The 20957-nt window shown below is 44.3% G+C and overlaps 1 protein-coding gene across 1 annotated transcript; it reads right to left on the minus strand.

Annotated features, from left to right (window-relative positions):
- Nucleotides 1-755: 755 nt before the first annotated feature.
- Nucleotides 756-20738, minus strand: LOC132980534 (mediator of RNA polymerase II transcription subunit 13-like). Its single transcript, XM_061046734.1, has 30 exons — nt 20546-20738; nt 19575-19809; nt 18633-18801; nt 15077-15222; nt 14190-14387; nt 13860-14054; nt 13603-13759; nt 13393-13500; nt 12591-13307; nt 12279-12495; nt 11072-11102; nt 10826-10947; nt 10646-10736; nt 10362-10558; nt 10065-10264; nt 8708-9597; nt 8423-8590; nt 8077-8300; nt 7759-7954; nt 7307-7676; nt 6841-7057; nt 4186-4377; nt 3874-4097; nt 3613-3755; nt 3335-3493; nt 3055-3237; nt 2817-2962; nt 2242-2406; nt 1789-1889; nt 756-1700 (listed from the first exon to the last, which is right to left on the minus strand). Exons 1-30 carry the CDS (start codon nt 20609-20611, stop codon nt 1568-1570), a joined length of 6360 nt encoding a protein of 2119 aa, XP_060902717.1. The 5' UTR covers nt 20612-20738; the 3' UTR covers nt 756-1567.
- Between the last annotated feature and the right edge of the window lie 219 nt (nt 20739-20957).

Consider the following 20957-nt stretch of genomic DNA (forward strand, 5'->3'; position numbering starts at 1 on the left):
ACACACACACACACAACCATAGGATAAAATAAAATAACTGAATATCTGTGTTAGCACGGTGATGAATCTTAAAGACATGAACTCTGTCTCGTCTCTCTTCTGCCCAAACACACTATCTGTGCACTGGTTTGACTTAAGTGTTTATAATTCATAAATAACATTGAATACACTAAAAAAAACTTCAGCATTAATGAGAAAAAAGATGTACTGTTTATGCTCTTTCTGATATTTCAAATCAATGCAACACTCACAGCACAAGATGGCGCTATTCAGCACTGAAAGAAAGAAGAAGTCAATTCTGACAGAGAAAAGTAAAAAGAATGAATCATTTTGATTCTTCAGTAGTTTATGTTTTTAAAGATGATGACATCAGACACCGTATGTTGCATCATGTCCATTGGTAAAAATAAAAACTGTTTTTGTATTAAATATGTGGCTAGCTGTTACACCAGTGGCATATTAGATCTTAAACGGAGTGAAACATTTTGTCCTTTTTCTTGGTTACATATTTCCTTTACCATGTGACACCTTGTGCGATGGGACTTGTGGTGTTACATTGAGAGGTGTAATATGTAAGGTGTAGTTGAATTTCATGCCATAAAGCTTGGGAGCGCTCATGCTTTTATGTGCTGATCTTGAACATCTCTTGAATCTATTCAAACGTCTTCATGGGCGTATAAGTGGAACTACAAACTCTCTGGAGTTGGACAGAAGTTGTAAAACCAATTGAAGAAGGAGCCAGAAGCAACGAGGGGTAAGGTAGACGCACTTTATTCCTAAAACAGAAGCTGCACCATCAGTAGCGGCACACAATTATATGTACACATATACACACACAATTACCTAAATCTGTTATATAAAATATATAATCTGACAATGTACCTTTTAATTCCTCTTCAGAGCTCATTGAGTTACTGTGCGAGAGACTCTGGAGCCGCAGCAGACAGAGAGGTAAGTCTCATCCACTTGTCGGGTGGGACACAAATGCCCAGGCCAGCTTTTACTTCATTTTTACAGCGTGGCGATAAAAAGGTCTGTACCCTTTGAAAAAATAATATTCTAAAAGCAATCTACAGCAAATTCACTCGGACAGCTTTTGTTCCGTGTTGTAATCAAGAAAATTACACTTTTGAAACCAATTCCTTTACAGTGAGATGTACACACCCTCTAGGATTTGTAATATATAAAAGATATTAAGCATTAAAAATTCCACATTTAAAAACTTACAATAAATAATATATGCAGGCATTTCATTAAGATAAAATTTCATAGATTGCAATCTACAGTCATTAAAAAGACATTTTATTCTCCTTTATGAAACGTCCCTTGATCTTCCAAAGTGGATTCTTGGCATCTGGTTGATTGATTGTTTGATTGGAAACTTCCAGTCAGTCAGTCAGTGTTGTGTGAGATAGATCAGGGAGGAGGGGGGGGAGGCAAAGGGGTGCTCCCTCCATGTTTGCCCTGATGGAGTGTGAGGTCCTTTTTGAGTGTCAGGGATTCTACTTGGTGGCAGAAATCCCACATTTCATCCATTCAAATCTCTTCAGTTTGATCCTGTTTCAGTTCAGAGCATGTTCATGATAAAGTTGTACATCTGTGTGAGCACCACGAAGTGAACAGGCAGACAAGAGCGACGGTCCTGGGTGGCAGGGTCGCACGTCAGCCAGGAGAGGGCGTTGTACTGCTCCAAAACAAATCTACCATGTGGAAGGAACACAGCACTGTTAATACCAGCAGGAACATTAATGAAGGTACAAATGTTTAAAGCTGATCCGAGCAGCTTACCTGAGCACATCAGAGGTGTGGTTGGAGTCCAGCGGGTGGGAGTGTTTACTGTGGAGAAGCTCGTCTGATTGGACAGAAGACACGTGCAGGTGCAGAGAGGCCTGGGGAAAGAGAGATGGAAAAATGACTATCACCTTCTGTGTGTGGAAAACAGTGATTTTGAAGGGTCGAGATAGTTTTGAAATTATTTTAAGTATTCACTCATGCAAAAGGAAAAGTGCAATCCCTTTTATTTTTTATAAAATACTAAAGATCTTCTGGTCAATGCTCAAATGTTTACGTGATTCTGAAATGTGAACCTTGAAAGAACAATGCATCAAGTCTTAGAATTTCACAATTTTATTGAACAAAAAAGAAGAAATAATTAATCTATGATGTAAATAAGAGTTAGCTGTGTGAGTTTGACCTTCTCTAACAGGCTGAATAAAGAAAACACTTCAATAGCTTAAGTACCTTGAGGAAGAGTGGGCACTGGTTCTGGGCTTGAGGGCAGGCGGACCAGAACCAGTCAGGCAGTGGTCCAGCTTTGGCTGTGGAGACAAAGTAGCCCAAAGCCATCGGCTGCTGTAAGATGTTCAGAGCCTCCTCGTGGGACTCCATGCGGTCTGCACTCTGACCCTGCAAGACAATGCCAAAAGGTCACTTTATCATTCTATTATCCGTCAAGTGTCACTGAATTTGTTTGACGTCTGCATTCCCTTTGTTTCAAACTTGAGGCTTCCGCTAAATAGTATGAAATGTTGTTATATTGAGCTTCCACTGAGGCTCACATCAAAACTTTGAAGGGGCTTTATCTGAGTTGACGATGAGTGAATGGAGGCAATGTGACACTTGATACAAAACCAAACTTCTGCATCACGTGGAGGATGACGCCAAAAACAAGTGTTCACCAGTGTTACCTCGTTAACTGTTACTCTTTCTGTATTGGAGGGCATGCTGGTTAAGAAGTGCTTTTGGTCTGTAATAGACATGTAACACAGACTGTTGTTTGTATCATTGAAGTTAAAAAAAAGAAAAGGGTGACCAACCTTGCTTCCGTCTCCCCCCTGGTGATAGTGGGACCCGGGAGAGTGAACGGGGGAGGTCGTGGGGGAGTTGGGCAGGATGTTGATGAGGTCTGGATCCACCATGTCGTTGTCGAACAGGTCAAAGATGCCCATGCCATCAGATCCATCTGCAGAAATAAAGGTACACAGAGCGCCTAGGGTTAAACTCATCATCAGCCGTCCTCCTTTAAAGTGACGCCTCATTAGCTGCTCAACATACCAGGATTTATGGGGTTGAAGTTGATGTCAATGGGCTCTGTAGTGTTGGTGTTGACCTGCACCATGGCTGAGGTTGGGAACACCAGGATGTGTGTGCAGGATGTGTCCTGAGGGGTACTTAGCTGTGACGTCTGCATGTTGAGTGTGGTGCTGCGACCAAACACAGAGCCCGTCGACACTGAGTCTGCAGAGACGAGATGGAGGAAAACACAATCAGACCTTGAGTCAACTTCTAAATGGTCCAAATAAGTTTGAACAACAATATTTCCGTTTGCTTTTACCTGGCATGATGACAAAAGAACCCTGGGGCTCCATAGCAACTAGACAGGCGCTGAGGATGCTGGGAGTGTCTGCAGCAGAGATGCCACACAACCTGCACGTCTCCTTCAGACGTTTACTGAGAGATTGCAAGTTCCTCCTGCTCAGCAGAATACTCCAGTCTGGAAGAAAAGAATGAAAAGAGCATATCAGCGCGTGTTAATCCGAGCTGCATTCTCTACAAATACTGAAAGTGTGTGTGTGTGTGTGTGTGTGTGTGTAAGCACATGTAAGTGTGTACCTCTCAGCTCGCCGTGGCCCATTCTACCGAGCCGCCCAATGACCACCCTCCATGGCAGCGATGTCACCTGCACCAGGCCGAGACACCACTCCCACAGCTTCTGCAAACCCACCCGCCTGGCTGAGCCCTTTTTCCTGCGCGCCCTGAAACAAACGCACCAACGTTACTTAAAATAAAAACAGCTGGATCTATAACTAATCAGATGACCATATGAGACTGATGCATGGTTTCTCTACATCAACTATACATGAGCGAAAGTACCTGTTGGGCACATCAATACTGATGATGCAGGTCTCCAGCAGCTCTCCGTGCTGGTCGGTACAGGAGGCCAGCAGCCAGCGCTGGTCATGTGACAGGCAGTAGCCGACAAACAGGACGTTGTACTTCTGTGATGCTTCCCCAAATGTCTCCCCGAGCTCAGTCTGCTTGTCTTTGACAGGAGCCAGGATGAAGGGCGGCGTGTACAGGCGCAGACACTCAGGCCTCTGCATGATAGGAATACTTAGTTAGTTAGTTTAAATAGAAACGACAGAGTCCGACATTGATTTGTAAAGCGAACAGGACAACAGTTACCTCAGGGCTCTTGAGCGCCATGTCAATGGCAAGGCCAGGGCCGAAGCCCGTCAGAGCTTTGAAGTTGGTGGAGTTAGGCAGAGGCCGACGACACTGAGTGAACACGGAGAAGGCCAGAGACTTGAGGTGCTGACCGTAGAGGTGACGCTCCCCGCTGTGAACCGGCTGCAGCAAGTACTGACAGGGAACAATCTGAGAGGAAACAAATAACAGGATCGTGATATTGACATTCAGTTCTTAATCCTATAAATATTAGCCTTTCACTTTGATATTGTTAACTGGAATGCATTAACAGATGTGAGGTTGGATGCTATATGGCAGTTGGTTGGGAATATTCAACTTCATCTCAGCAGAAAGACTTTCTAAGGTAGGAACTCTTTTGTAAAATTAACATTAATGAGTTGTCAATTTCCTTTTAAATGGGTGGGAACATAAACATCCCAACATAACAGCACATGAAACACTTTATGGTGAAAAATGGGTCATGACATGCAGGTAAAACACCCTGTGATGCACTATTACCAACCCCCCCAAAAAACACTTTTCTACCTCAGTGTTGCAATACTGACTAAGAAACTACTGAAGAAAAAAAACAAAGATTTTTTTGGGGTCAAAACTTTGAATAAATGCTATTCATTTGGAGCAGTCAATGTTAATTATTTGACCGACGTGGACAATCTAGAGACCTGAAAGGGTGAATTGTTTTTCATGCAAATTCATATTTCACTCTTATACATATTAGCACAGAGCCTCATTCACCTTAACTCTAAGACATTGAATGATAACAAACCGTGATGCAGACTCAGCAGAGAAAGGGAGACGTGCACATCTGGCCATTACAGACTGAAAACAGTATGTGATATAAAACGTTCAACATGAGCCTCATGTTCGGATATTGTTCTGGGAATTATCAGTAAAATCGAAGTGCACTGCAGACTCAAGTGTCCCTATATTGTAGAGGGGGGTGATATGACTTGAAATGTATTTTTGCTGTAATGGTATTATATCAAGGTATTACAAAATTTAAAGTGATACGCACATATGAACACATGTTCACACACCACTACCCTCCTTCTCCCCCTCAAACAAGCCTTTGATGCCTTATTCAATTAATTTCTGTGCATGAGATCAGAGAAAGGGTTTGTATTTTAATTCACCATGTCTTCAGGTACGTTGTAGCTTGTGACTCAATCTGTGTGGTTTTTACTTTAGTTTTCTCCTGCAGAGGTGTGTTCCGCTGCAGCCGAAAACACAATTCCTTATAAAGGCCCGTCATAATAAAAGCTTTTCAACAAAATGATAAGATTGGACTTTTATTGTGAAGGGTTTGTAGGACATGACATGTCTATCAATTAATTATCAGAGCTTAAGTGGAGCTACACTTAGCAGAGATTATCAATAACAGTGAATTATTTACAGCCGCTGCTTTAAGCAAAAATCCCAGCCTCACCACACTTCTTAGAATCATCTTGGACTTAAGACAAGCGAGTCATAAGTTAAAACACACCTTTAAGCAGGCAGACCTGTTGTAGTGGAGATGCAGTTAACACTGAAACCCGTCTGACACAACGTGGAGGCGGTGCTGTTTGGTCAATGAGTGTGTAGGTCTGCCTGGCTCTGCTAAGTGTCAGAGTGAAACATGCCGTGTCGCAATCTGAGCTGTTATCTGTCATAAATCACTCTGCTACTACAACTTTTTACCCGCTACAGTGGATGGTAGGTTGAGCTACCGGTGGCTTCAGTGGTGGCTCGTGTATGATCTACAATCAAATGCGCTTGTTTAAACTGGTGACGACGGTATTGCAAAAAGTTGTGACCAATCACAATTCAATTTTTTCATCGATTGACAGCATCATTTAAATTAAAATGTAAATGGACTTCAGCTTGTATAGTGCTTTTCTAGTCTTCTGACTGGTTTTACACCGCATGTCACACCTTCCCATTCACACACTGATGGCAGAGGTTGCTATGTCAAGTGACCATCACAAGTAAATAATCCATTCATACATATTCACATGCCGCAGACGAAGCAGCGGGAGCAGCTTGGGGTTAAGTGTCTTGCCCAAGGACACATCGGTCATGTACCTGTAGGAGCTGGGGATGGAACCCTAAACTTTCTGGTTGAGAGACGACCGACTCTCACCACTGAGGCACAGCCGCCCCATCATAGTAAGTATGCATTTTTTTTTTTTTTTGTGAAATCAAATATAAGAACTGGGAGATTTACTGATATCTGATATGAAAAAAGGCAAATAGAAACAAACTATATAACAAAGAATATTATAGCTGCCTTTTTTGTGCTAATATTGTAATTAAGCTATTACCTACGCCATTAGCACATTCACACCTCATGGGTTTTTTTTCACATTCCCTCTGGCATGTTGATGCAACCTTGTGTTACTATATCACCTCTATTAGTGTTTGCTAACGAGTCCCCTGCTCCTCCTCACCCCCCTTTGTGACTGTTGGTTACTCGCTCAGTTCTAACTAAATAAACAAAGATGACTGATATGTTGTTTCCTAAACCCCTTGAGTGAAATATACCCTCTACTACTAATCCTTTTTCAGTAGAAGGACATTAAAACTCACAAATTATAAACACACTCATTTATGAAATAAGAGTAACATGAAAAAGACTGTTTTGTTTTCCTGTACCTGTACTGAGACAGCGTTTCTGATGCGAGCCGGGAGGAACTGCAGCATCTCCATGTAGCAGCGCAGCAGGCCCAGCGTGTAGGCGCTGGAGTGGACCTCTCTGTCCGCGTCTTCGTAGCTGAAGGGGTCAACAATGTAAACCACGATGGCGGGCGGGTAGGACACGGCGTGAGACTCTCCGTCTGTCGGCTTCCCCACTTTATCCCTCTCCATTGTGCTGTTGAGAAAAGATCATGTTTTTAATAAAGTGCAACTCAATATGATACAAACAGGACAGAAAGACAATCAAAAGAAAAACGGGCAAATGGAAATCAGCAAAGCACATCAGTTTCACAAACTCAACTTCTAAATGGTGCAGCGAGTGCAAGTTATGTCAGAAAGAGGCAACCAGACATGTTTTTTCAGGAGTAATTACCCAGACATATACCATCTGGATGAAAGTTGTACTCTGCTAGTGGGCTCTTACCTCTCAGGCGGCTCGGTAGGCTGTTGAGGCTGGCTGGCAGAGGGTCCGTTTTCCGCTGCCCCCTGTGAGTTTGACTGGGGTCCGTTCTGAGACGCACTGCCCTGCAAGCCTGCCGTCCCAAATGGTGTGTAGGAGCTTGGCTTAGCTGAGGTCATGCCTCCAATAGTCTGGGAGCCCGATGAGGAGGAAGAGGTGGAGGAGGGAGGGGTGCTGTTGACCTGGGCAGAGCTGGTGCTGGAGCTGGTAGTGTTGGTGCTCTGGGGTCCTGAGGAGGAGGTGGAAGAGCTGGAGGTCTGGGAGGAGGAGGAGGCCACGAAGGGGCGCTGGGATAATAGAGAGCTGTCCAAAGATTGCTCTGACAGGTACGGAGCTAAAAGGTCAAAAGGAAAGTAATCAGATACAGCTTTTATAAAAATGCAACCTTGCTCACTTTGATGGAGTGAAGATGTTACCTAGATCATAGCGGCACACTTGAGCAAAGAGTTTGAGTTTATTAAAGGCTTCATTGTTTCCGTCTCTGGCAGCCATCTTAAGGAACCAGTCACTAAGGGGCTGCTCCATCATGCTCCTTCCGTCTTTGGTGCCGACCTTCAATACACCCTCCGGGTGACTCTTACAGATGGGCCTGTGTTGTCCAAGCTGGCATGCCTGTTAAGAAAAAGGATTCAATGCAAAAACAACATTGAGTTATTCATGTTATCAGAGCTTGGAACTGTTTTTGTAGGCATGTTGGTACAAGAAGGGTGAGTTTTATCCCACCAGGTGCGTACCTCATACATCGCACTCAGATCTTTGAAGAAGGTCTTTGCTCTCCCAAGGAGAGCTTCATTCTCTGGGCAGATGACAACATATCCCACATCTCTCTGGGAACCGAAAGGATCCAGAAGAAGCTTCTCCCAGTAGGGCAACCCAAAAGGAGACAGCACCACAAAATCATACTCATAACCCACCAAAAAAGTGGGAATGGGCAGAGGCTCAGGAGACTCATCTGTACCTGTATTGAAAAAAGGTAAAAGGTCGCTTTTTTAGCTGTTTGCACAAGTAATGAACCGGCACAGTACTCCAGAATGGATCTCTTGTTAGAGAAAGGTTTGGTGCCAAACTCCTTTCACATACCATATGATCCCCTCCCAGCCATCTTGTGGAACTGCTGCCAGGTGAGCGGTCCCTGAACACCCCATGAGCGCACACTCCTCTTCTTCTGGATGGTGTCCTGCAGCACTGGCTGAAGGGACAACAACACCCGCAGGACGTCCTGAGAGAAAAGCTTGTTCATATCTGCTGCTACATGAGGGAAAACAGACAGAGAGAAAAGTCTTAGCCAGAATTTGTGGAAAAGAAAAAGTAAACATCTCAAGTCTTCAAATCTTTAAAGGGAAAACAAGAATAAGAAATGCATACATTTGCATTTTGGCCACTGATGAAGACATGTGCTTTTCACTAGTGCTTCATCCACTTTGCCTCCAGACATATTGTCCATGAACTGCCTGCCATGCTCCAGTGCCATGTAGCAGTCATTGTAACAGTCTCTCTCTTCCACCCTCAGAAAAGAACTGGGGGCGGAGCTTAGCTTGGGGTACTCCACGCCTGCCATCGGTGAGAAGGGGTTAGTGCACTGGTCCTGCAGGAGCAGGATCAGCTCGTCTGGAGGTTTCTCAGCCAGGCTGCCAGCTTTGTGTGACGCTGAAGCTCGCAGCTCCTCAAAACACCGCTCCGTGTCCCGGCTGGAGTCAGAGCCCCGTCCCACCACGTCCAGCTCGTCCTCCAGAAACAGCCCAGCAGATTGCCCGAAGCGTCGATTGGTGACAGCGCTGAAGCCACAGGTGCAGGGGTACTGCGCCTCGCCGTTGTCCTTAAGGTACACGCCTACGTCAGCTCCTCTGATGTTCATGTTGCAAACACACACGCAGCAGCTGTCGAAGTTACAGTCTTTGAAAAGGTTCATGACTGACTCGGACAGTATGAGGGTGACGTAGAGGCTGTGAGCCTCGGGGATGGAGGGTACAGTGGCTGGCTCAACGGAGCTGAGCGGTCTGCAGGTGGAGGGAGTGGAGGCAGGCGAGTAAAGGTCAGAGTTGTCGTACTTGAGAGAACCCTGGACGCTGGATGGACCGCGGGGCGTCCGTGGAGTGCGTGGGGTGCGAGGTGTTGGCACAGAGAAGCGTGGTGTGGCTGGGGAGGGCAGGATGCCCGTTCCGCTGTTGCTGGGAGGGGCACTGCTGGACATGAAGGGTGTGTGAGTCTGAGGGGTGTAGGTCTGACTGTAGTCTGGCTCCACACTGGGGACATTACTGTCAAAGAGAGGAAAAGTGATGAAAACCAAACTTTTTTTTTCTAAAAAAGCAAATCTTTTCAGGCTTTTCACCATTGGATTTGAGGATAAACATTATTATAACCTTTATTTATAGAGCATTTTCAAAAATACCAAAATGCTTTACAAAGGAAGCAAAATAAAACAGACATGTCATGAAATCACCAGGTTTGAAATATAAATAGATATCAGCACAGTTTAGGAATAAAATAGCACCAGTCTGTAGGGACTGGGGCGGGAAACCCGAGGGTCCCTGGTTCAAGTCCCAATACAGACCAAGAATCAAAATTTTTATTTTTCTTTGTTCTAAAATAGATTTAAAAGAACAATTCTCCCATTTGTGTACATTTCAGAGATTGTTTTTTCATGGTTATGGATTACTAACAGGAGAGCTCCCGCTCAGCAGTAGACTTAAAAACACAGATGATTCCAGTCTTAAACACTAACCTGTCTTTGGTGAGGAGATTGACATTCGTCACTGGGGGTATGAGTTCCATCTTGCCCATGGTCCAGCTGGGCGTGTACAAACAGTCCTCTGGCAGTTTGATAGGCAGCAGACACTGGCTGGGTAGCGCCTTCAGGGGGGCGTACATGGAACAGCCGATGAAAACCTGACTCGTCTCCGGCTTGTACACAAAGGAGAAGTCCTACAGGCAAAGAAGAAGTAGTTAAAAAAAAAAAAACCTCTGATTAAGCTCCATTTTTCACTAGCTCCACAGATGGCAGGTGTGTTACTTGTTGTACCTTTACTTCAGATGGCTTCGGGCTACAGAATCCCTCCTCCACCTCCATCTTGAAGTGGTTGTTGAGCTGGCTGCCGTCCAACAGGGTGAGGCCCGCCCCTGCTTCAAGGCTGTCCTTGCTCCCGGAGTTCATAGGGGAGTAACCCTGCTGCTCCAGGGAGGGAGGGGTGGGAAACATCTGGTGCAGGTCTGCTGAGCCTGAATAAATAATACATTATAGCTTCTCTTGGAACCTGGTTATAAAATTACAATGCACATTGATTAAATAATGCCACAGCTACTTACTTATGCAAGACAGGGGGTCCAACGTGGCTGCTTTCGCCTCTTTACAGCCAAACTTGTCGTCTGTGCCAACTCCAGCTCTTTTAAAGCCAGGCTGTGGAGACAGAGAGCAAAACTTTACACTCAATCCGACTTCCATTTCAACAGGCTCTACAGGCCAACATCCGCAGCTGATGCACTTACTGCTAGCTCATCCTCATCGGAATTGAAGATTTTATCCAGGTCGCTGTAGGACACGGCCAAGTCGTTCTCATGAATGAGGCTGGTCGAGGCGGAAGGTTTATTACCAGAAGAACCCTGACCGTCTGCAATGCATAAACGTATTGGACAGGAGAGCATGAAATATGACACAACACCCCAAACAATATCTTTTCATGTCAGTTAATGTCAAACACAGGGGTTAAGCTGATTTAAATAAGGCTTTCTCACCCTCTCCTGAGCTTCCAGTTCCTTCATCCCCCTGAAACAAAATAAGACAACAGTCACATCATTTATTGTTACATTGAAGGGACACAGATGAAATCATTTGGCATTACTTAAAATAGTTATATAAATTGCTTCTATTTGAAATGTATTACAAGGCTGTTGTTTTAAAACGAAACCAGAAAATCTTGACACATTAAAAGGTAAGACGTAAAGTTGAACCAGCAGCAGTGATATGGAGCTTGCTCTTACACTAAACATGCACATGTTGATTTGTTTACAAGATGACTTCAATGCACACCTATCAGTGATGATAGTTATTAACACATTCATTAGCTGATGTGATAAAGAAATGAATGTGATACACTATGCCTGCCCTGTAAAATGATATCCACACATGGAGTTTGATGTTGAAGACATAAGAAATACACTGGAAGGGATATTATAACTTGTAGTTTATCTTGGTGGTATAAGGTTTCCAATGTCAACGCATGATAAAAATGAAACCCCAATTAAAAAGGATATAGTTGTCTTTTACAACACCACAAACTGAGCTTCCTGTCAGATAATTCACAGGAAACAGAATCCAATTCAAACGAGGGCCCCTTCCTAAAAGCCACAGTTTAATGTGGAGTGTGGACTTTTCAGTCGACTGAACCCTCATAGTCATTCAGTGGGAATTTTTTGGGTCCCTTAGTAGACTGAACATTTCAGCATGGATGCTTCTTTCTGGGTTTTGTGCAGCATGGTTTGGAGGCATCCTTTCAGGAAATGATTTGTATTTTAACAGCGCAGTCCACAATGTTGTGTGAAACGTTAATTCACGTGAGCCTCCAAATCAAAACAAACGTGGATGGATGCGGCCAGTTCGGGTAGCGCGCCTTTTCAAGTATTAGGTTGTTACATTTTTAACATGTAATGTGAAGTTTTGTATTATTTACTGAGCCATCGTGCATATCACATCTGAGTTGAAGTGTCAATAACATGAGGCGGGCTAATGACGTCACTTCCACACTGAATGAATCAAAAGAAGTAGGAACAACTATCGGCCTGCTGAACAGTAGGTCAGTCAACAGTATACAGCACAGATAGAAGGCACTGTCTACTGTGCACTGTCAGATTGTGTAGGCACTTTGCAATCCAGAAGCAACAAAACATTCCTGTGTTATACTGAGATCTCATGCCGGAACATCAGTCCTAGTCAGGAACCCACCTTGTGTTTTTTGTTGCCCTCTCTCTCAGATCCGGGTTTGTCCTTTTTATCAGTGAAGGTGAACTCGTCGTCTCCCTCCACAAAGGCGTACGGGTCTGGCTCCTCACTGTGGTCTCCGTCACCTATGGCAGATGCAAGATGGCTGTTTCTCCGCTGGGCGTAAGTCTTGACCAGCTCCTCGGACACTTTAAGAGGGTGCTGGGAGCCCGACATCAACCTGATAGGGAGGAAATGGTGAAGATGGAGCCTTGCTGTTACCAAATAGTTATATTTTGTTTTAATGCAGGTGACCCTGATCAATTAAATACTCACTCAGTGATAGACACAACACTTTCTGTTCCTGCGCCTCCCCTAGAGTCATCCCGCATTTTATCCACAGGGAGCAGCGGCGTCTGGAAGTTGGACGCCTTCTTTCTGGGCAGGTTGAAATACTTCCAGGGGTTGTGGGTGGAGTCTTCGTTGGGGTTGATGGCTGAGCCAACAAAGACAGTGGGTTCTAATGTTTCGTTGTAGTTGGGAGGGAAGGGCAGAGGCAGGGGCATGTTCTCCAGCTGAGGCTCCTCAGACGAGCCCTTCTGTGGCAGAAGGCAGGGCTCCACTGATGGAGGGTAGAACGGTTGGTGGATGGGCGTAGACGAGCTCTTCATGCCACCTGGAGTCATGTTGCCTTCTACGTGATCGCAGGGATGTGGGCTGAGAGGAGGCGGGGGCGGGGATCCAACAAGGTCTGCAGGGGGTCCGTGTGTGTGCAGCGTGGGTGCTTTAGAGGGCACCGTGTCGATGTGGTGCAGGCTGGGATACGAGCCCTCCTCCTGAGGTCTGAGACAAAGCCTCTGGTTCTGCGGCTCCAGGGTCTGCTCCTCGCTTACAGAGTTCCGGTGGTGGAAAGGCGTTTGCGGCCTCTTTTGTTGCTTATCCCCTTTCTCCAGCTTCTCGCCCAGCTTGTGTTTGGGGGTCAGCTGAGCGGGCTGGCCTGATGAAGGTGGGTGTCCTGAGGTGCTGCTGGAACGCTGTTTCTGATTCTTATGTCTATTAAGAAATAAAACCAAAGCTTACAAGAGATGTTCTTTAAAATACAAACCAAAAATCTAGAGTCATAATGCTGTCAACAAACCTCGAGCAGTAACAGTGTGGCCTGTGAGTCGGCTCCACAAAATCCCAAATTCCAGATTTGTCCGGCTCCTCCTCACAGGTGCCGTTGGTCAATGTAGTAAACTTCCTCCTGTTAAAATTAGGAAATAAAACATTAATTTCAGTTAGCACTGACGCACTCATTTGAATTGAAATCCTGATTGTAAGAAGAAAGAGATGAAGTGAAACATACTTGTGCCCTGTACGGTTTGTGTTATACTCCTGCCACACAGACTCCACCATCTGGCTGGCCAGCCTGCGAGGGATTTTACCCCCATGAAGGGTGTTGTTGGAGCTGAAGCCATCGGACGCAGAGGACAGCTTGAGCCACCTCTGGGTAGGCTGATAATCTACAAGAGAAGGAAAGACAAGAAAGTGTTAGTAAACAGAATCTTACAGAAATAAGACTGATAAAGAGTGTTTGATTCTCAGTGCAGATCAAAGTCTTACCAGTCTGAGCCTCCTCTGGTGACGTTGGAGGAGTCAGGGTGACAGAGGACATGGCGGGGTCTCTGTGAGAGGACTGACCCTGCTGAGCACCACAAAGACTCCCTGAGGTGTTGACGGAGCCCTGAGGGACCAGAGTGGGGAGGTCGGACAGGGGAAGAAGCACCAGGCAGGACGGGTAAACCATCCTTACTCCCGCTGCAAATGGAAAAACAATTGTTCATTTAAAAAAACTCGTCTGTGCTTTAAATCATTTCATTATAGCGACTAAAGTGATTTAAATCACTTGAAGTTCAACTATGAACTATTTATTTCAAGCTGATAACGCCTTACCGACAAGGACCTCCACAGCCGCTAGTGAGTCATCCTCCCAGTCTGTATCCTCAGCCTTGTCCTCCGGGACCTCCTTGGGATTTGGGCTGATGGGGTAAAACTGCCTCCACTCTTCGATGAGCTTCTGCGTGGGGTGGTCTGACATCTTAAAAGCCTGACCGGTGAGGGTCCCATTCAGGCCGTACGGGCTCAGGATGACTGGAGTGCAGAAAGGAGTCACAGAAACGTATTAACTCTACAAGTAATACAGGAGGGGAAAATTAATATAAAACATTTAAAGACACATTAAAAGGTGTAATATTTCATATTTTAAATATTATTAATATAGCCTATATCAAATATATCCTGATTTATTGTGTCACTGAATAGTGCTTTTCTAAGAAGAGAGTGAAGTCTAACTCCCTCCAGGAGTTGTCAGCTCTGTTCTCACCGACAGGACAGTGCTTCCAAAAACAAAACATGTTTAAAACAAGTTTTTTCTTTTGTGTGAACTCTCCCTCTTCAACTGTTAGCCCTGCCACCATATAGGGGAAGAAAGACTCAGGGATGCAGTTTGTAGAGGCATAAAGGTGGATAACCTTCTCAGGAGTACGACTGACGCAGAACAGACAGACCCGAAGAAAATAATGTGTTTGGACTAAAACACTTCAAAGAAATAAGAACTGAATTATCATTGGGCTCCATATCACAATGGAGATAAGTCATACAAACAGCCACATTAGGTTGGAACACTAAGAGAGGGGTGGGGAAGGTGGGGAGGTGATGCACTGAGGGAGTGAGAAGATTTGGCCTGAGAGACTGGTGCTAAACCGTGACATCTACTGTTCATCTACTCTGAAAGTGCCATATTATATATTTTAGATTGTGCACAGCTGGTGGGATCCTACCTTGCAGGGGGCTGGAGCCTTGCTGGGCGAGACTGAGATGCTCCTCGCTTAGTCGCTGAAGCGGCTGATGCTGGGCGATCTCCACGCTCGTGCACACGTTGCTGTCGCCGTGTACGAAGAAGGTAAACGTGCAAGACAGGTGCTCACTGCAAAGGGGTTAAAAGATGGGGGGGGGGGTTAGGAAACACACTTGACTAAAGCTTCCAGCTTCCAGCATCCAAAATTCTACTTTAATCTTTGCAGGCTATTTAGGTTATCAGTGCCCTCACCATCATTTTTAAAGACTGACATTCAACAGGGTGGAGACTTTGACTGTTGCCCCCACTGATATGGAGTAGACACATGACAAACTTGAATGTCTCCAATCTGATGCCCCACATAACACACACACACAGTTACAATCTTCATCAAACATTCTCCCAACGTAGAGTCAAAAATACCTAACAGAGATTATTATAGTCCTAAAATGTTAAACAAATATTCTGATTTATTCCTTAACTACTTCTGGAAAGCCAGTCGGCTAAATGCACTTAAATAGTACTTGTTGACATGGTTGCTGTAAAACCACAGTGCACACTCAGCATTTTCCAAAGACTGCCCTGTTTACCAGCCAAAGAGGGCAGGCGACAGCGAGGCTGCCAGACGCTTCTGTTAGAGGTGCTGCACTGTTGCCTCGAGCTCACACTTGTAGACATCTTTATGGAAAAAACAGAAGCTAAACACCAGCGAGCAAGAAATCACCTCCTGTTCTATGCAACAACTCCGTCATAAAAGCTGCTCCAACCCTGCGAAAGCATTGACAGAGTTGCCAGAGTGAGCCGAGCCAGAAGGGAGCTGTGCATCAAACACAAGTCAGCCAAAAAAGCAGAGGCTCAAATTAGCTTGTTAGAAAACACCAGGATACACCAGCCCGCTTCATTCAAGGGTGAGCTAAATGTATGTCACCACCTTTTTGTGCAAAGGTGAAGGAATACAGCTGTGCAGTAGGTCGCTGTAAAGCAGAAAGCTATTTATGTGCAGCTGCTGGCTCCCCTCAAGTTTGTGTTTTTACCAACAACAACACAGACTGGATTACAACATGCAGTTGGGAAAGGGGAGATGTGGGCACTTTACAATACCCTGGATGTGCTGCTCTGTTTCTTCGATGACGCTGAATTGATGTTGAAATTACAAAGTCTGCTGACTTGTATGTCATGCGTAACATGTGTCAAACCAGTTTTCAATGTGTCGTGCCAATGAAGCAATTATGAAACTGGATTAATGATGCCATAATACACCACATTATTACATCGGACTGAATTCCAGGAATCAGATCATTTTCCCTAAGAGCTACAGGATGACTCAGAGGAACACAGATCTAGTTGTAAAAACGTAATTACTGTGAACTTGATTCACCAAACAAAGAAAACTCACGAGTTCAACTACAGCAGGTACAATAGAAAACAGCCTTGTGTCACGCTAAGCTATTTAAAGAAATCTGGGCTTTATTCGATTATTAAGAAGATGATACTCCCAGAGAAAAGGTGTCTCTTTAGGATAACACATATATTACAACTAGGCCTGACACAATACCAGATATTTAAACTTGGGACGTGTCTAGTAAAAATCAAACAATAGCAACACCTCTTTTGAAACCATGGCAACAAAAATACAAGACGTAGGCACCCAGTATTGGGTAATTTGTTTTTTCTTTACTACGCCAATGATGTAAAATACAACTTATCTATGCAATTTAGACATTGGTCTCTGTTTTTGCTCGCAGCAGCTTGTTGTTAAAAAGTATGACTGGAGATCTGTAATAATGTTCAAGCTTTGATGCTTTTATTACTATCGATCCAAGTAAAGGAGTACGCATTACTTCAAAAGCCCCTGAAAAAGTCAAAGTAACGAACATTTCGACAACCCCGATTAGAACACAATTGAGACATCACAGCTGCAAGCAATATTTCAGCAAAATCTCAGATGCAAACTAAACTATCAGAGGCTGTAAGAGAGTGGGAATTCTAATGGGAAGTTTTAAGAAAAGTCAAATAACAAGGGTAGCCCAATATGGCAGCAATCATACGCACTCATGCATATCATGTTGAACAGTAAATCTGTCTGACTTGCTGCCTTTTAACCAAAAATTAAGCAACACATGCTGATGTGATGAACTGATCAATGCAAAATACACGATTTTCTCTGCTGCTACATTTATCTACAGCAGATGTGCTTCTTCTTTAGTGTTGAAAGAAGTCACCCCAACATATATATAACCTAAAGTTGGTCCATAGCTTCGATGTTTTTCCAAAACTTTTTTGTGAACAGATTTGTGTGCGTGAGATCTGAGAAATATATTTTCTAGGTCAGTGTCTTCAGTTAAGTTGTAGCTTGTTACTGAGGTATTAAGTTTTGTTTTCTCCTGCAGAGGTGTGTTAAGCTGCTTATTAATGCCAACATTTCCTGATGTGACTCATTCATAATATTTTCAACTGCATAATAAGCATGGCATTTTATTGTGAAGGGTTTGTAGGAAACGGGGCGGCTGTGGCTCAGTTGGCAGAGTTGTCGTCTCTCAACTGGACGGACGAGGGTTCGATCCCTAGCAACATGTCTGATGTGTCCTTGGTCAAAACACTTAACCCCAAATTGCTCCCTCTGCTTCGTTGGCGGTGTATGAATGACTATGAATGGGATTAGTTACTTTTGATGGTCACTTGACATAGCAACCTCTGCCATCAGTGTGTGAATGGGTAGGAGTGACCTGCAGTGTAGAAGCACTATACAAGCTCAAGTCCATTTAGTAAATTACCTGTGTTTATCACTGAATTAACCGAGTTTAAGCGGAGCTACAGAGATTATCAATAACACTGTAGAGCGTTAACAGTAAATCCCAGCCTCACCACACTTCTTAGAATCATCTTGGACTTAAGACAAGCAAGTCATAAATTAAAACACACCTTTAAGCAGGCAGACCTGTTGTAGTGGAGATGCAGTTAACACTGAAACCCGTCTGACACAACGTGGAGGCGGTGCTGTTTGGTCAATGAGTGTGTAGGTCTGCCTGGCTCTGCTAAGTGTCAGAGTGAAACATGCCGTGACCGTGTCTCAATCTGAGCTGTTATCTGTCACAAATCACTCGGCTACCGCGGCTGGTAGGTTGAGCTGCCAATAGCTTCAGTGTTGGCTCGTGTATGATCGACAATCAAATGCGCGTGTTTATATCGGTAACAACAGTTTTGCAAAAATCCATGTCGTGGCATAGCATGATACCGGTGATGGTATTGAAACCCGTTTACTGACCACCACTACAGGAAGTGCTGGGGATTCATTCACAGAAGCTGACAAAAGAATAATACGTCTAGTGTGAGTAAAAGACTGTTTTAAAAAACAAAAGCAGAGAAACAGCTAGTAGCTTACAGCATGCACATGTTGCTGTACCTACACAACCAGTGGCTGTGGAGGTATTTCCCATGTACTCAGACAGAATCCACATCAGCTGTTACTTGTGACCAGATAGGTAAGACATATTGCCATGTCCCTTCCCTTTCTGTTGCCTGTTAGGAGCAGGACATACCTTTTATTTATGGTCTTCTCTTCCTTCTGGTATGGCTTGACAAACCACTTGCCGATGCGAACAAAGCCGCGGTTCATGAGACAGCGTTCCAGCAGGTTGTGGATGGCCTTAAACAGGAGCGTTCGACACTCGTAGGATAGTCCGCTCTCCCACTCACCGTCCTCCTCACCTGAAACAAGGCAGAAGTGTCATATACTTATGACAGACAAACCTGCCCTTTTCTGATTATTAATACTGTTTCACTTTTTGATGAATGGTCAAGTCAATGTATGTTTCCAATTCCCAACATAGATACTCTCTTTACACTTTGACTAAGTTCTGTGAAAAATTGCTCTCTGCCTTTGTAATTACAAATCTGTGTTACCCGCTTGAAACACTTGACCCTCCCTGAGACAGGAGACACTGTGTGGTAGCTATGAAGAGGCATTGATACCACTGGTTTTACTATAAACAAAGTGGAAAATCAAGACTGTATGAGGTGAGTGTGATGCACAACTGCTTGCTCTTCTGCTACCAAACAATCCAATGCCTTCGTGGCTGACAGCCAATGGATTCCAAAAGGCTTTAGAGGCTTTAAAAGATATGTTGGCCACAATTTGGTTCGGCTATCACAACATATTATCATCAGACTTTGGATCATTAAAACTGCATTAGAGCTTTTTATTTGCCACAGTTCACAGTTGTGATCAAACGCTAAACAAGTTGAAACATGAACAGAGTCTCCACAAATGAGCCAGTTACGCCTGCAACGTTCTGTCAGCTCAGTAGCTCTGGATAGAATCTGCTAATATCAACAACCAACACAGGCTTGAAATTTGAACACCTAAATAGTTGTGCAAATCAAAAGTGCTGAATTATACATGAATAATTTACGTGTGGTGTACCCCTAAAGTTGTTGTTCACACTAAGTAATCAGATTTGGATTTTATGAGAATCACTTACTCGAGAGCTCATTGTGGATAAGCTCGGCAAAACTGGGGTCGTCTCCCCACCAGAAAAGCCAGAGCTCTCTGCGACCCGGGGTGTGGTGCCTTCTCCACACGCTCAGCACGTCTGCCGCCAGGCATCGGCTGAAACTACACAAGATAGGGTCCTCCTCGGTCACAGGGAAAAGGATGGGCGAAGAGGTGGGTCCTTGCCACACAAATCGTCGCCATTTTATTCCAGTCAAATCAGCCTAAAAAAAAAAGGAGAAAAAACAAGGTGAGACTTTACACACACCATAGCTGCACAACACTAAGCCAATCCACTGTTGTTGACTGCATAACTCAAGTGTGGTGCTTACTCCTCTACACGCAAACACACCAAAAGTGAAACTGAAGGCTGCTCCGTTCTGTCACACAGAGAATAAGTCTCAATGAAGAACAAAAAAAAAAAAAAGTTGAAAAGTGATATTCTCTCTGACATGAAAGTTGAGAAACATCTTGGAAGATGTGTCACCACAAGCACGACTGAAAAGCAAACTGTCACCAAGTAATTCACTCAGCACTTTTTCATCAACTAGTGAAGCAGCTTACTCAGTCAGCAGTCTTGGGTAGTTATTTTAAAATATGACACCAACTCTGCAACCTGACTTCTTATTAAAGCACTTTAATGTTAGAATTAAATCTGTTTTGATGAGTTTGTAATACTGCTGCTGCCCTGTTACCACCACACATTAAGACTACTCGGACATCAATGTGACTAACACAGTGTAACAATCATGATTTATTTACGGTGCAGCTGTTTAACCCTGCATTATGTGTTTGTTGTGACACTTAGCTTTGATTACGATTTGCAAGTTGCAGGCCCGATGCCTTTACGCCAGTCTGCAACTGACGTTACAAAGCTTGTTGCCCTGATTAGCCAAAATGGCTTTCTGGCCTCTCTCTCAGTATCGGAGCTAACGCTAACTAGCGCAGGGAGCAACTCACCAGGCAGAAAAGGTTGGAGTGGCAATCCTCCAAACTGGCCCCGTTTGGTACAAAGCACGAACTCATCCTTTTCACTGCGTTGTTGTCACGTTAAAGTCCATTGTCTCAATCACCATCGAGGGGGGGAAAGAGCTGATCTTCTTAAAGCCTTGTTGAGTTGTAGTATCCCGTTCAAAAGCTACCAGCTAGTCAAACAGACAACTTCCAGCCGGCGCTAGCCCACCACTAGCTTATAAGCTAAGCTAACCCTCAGACAGGGGAGTCAGAAAGCGTCAACTGGTTTTAAGCTTTCTAGCAAATTCATCAATTTTTTTTTTTTTTTGAAATGTATTGTCTGATCTGGCTTGGCTAGCTGCAAGCTTGGCTGGCTTCACAACCTGAACATGAAAAAAAAACCCACTCTGCCGTTAAT

Source organism: Labrus mixtus, chromosome 9 (assembly GCF_963584025.1).
Source record: "Labrus mixtus chromosome 9, fLabMix1.1, whole genome shotgun sequence".
Classification (NCBI taxonomy): domain Eukaryota; kingdom Metazoa; phylum Chordata; class Actinopteri; order Labriformes; family Labridae; genus Labrus; species Labrus mixtus.

What these genes read in the sequence shown, in the direction of transcription:
- LOC132980534 (XM_061046734.1), bottom strand. Translation starts at nt 20,611, where the DNA reads ATGAGTTCGTGCTTTGTACCAAACGGGGCCAGTTTGGAGGATTGCCAC. An exon ending in TATCCACAATGAGCTCTCGA is followed by an intron (nt 18,802 to 19,574) that starts GTAAGTGATTCT and finishes GCCTTGTTTCAG; the next exon opens with GTGAGGAGGACGGTGAGTGG. An exon ending in CTTCAACCCCATAAATCCTG is followed by an intron (nt 2,963 to 3,054) that starts GTATGTTGAGCA and finishes TTATTTCTGCAG; the next exon opens with ATGGATCTGATGGCATGGGC.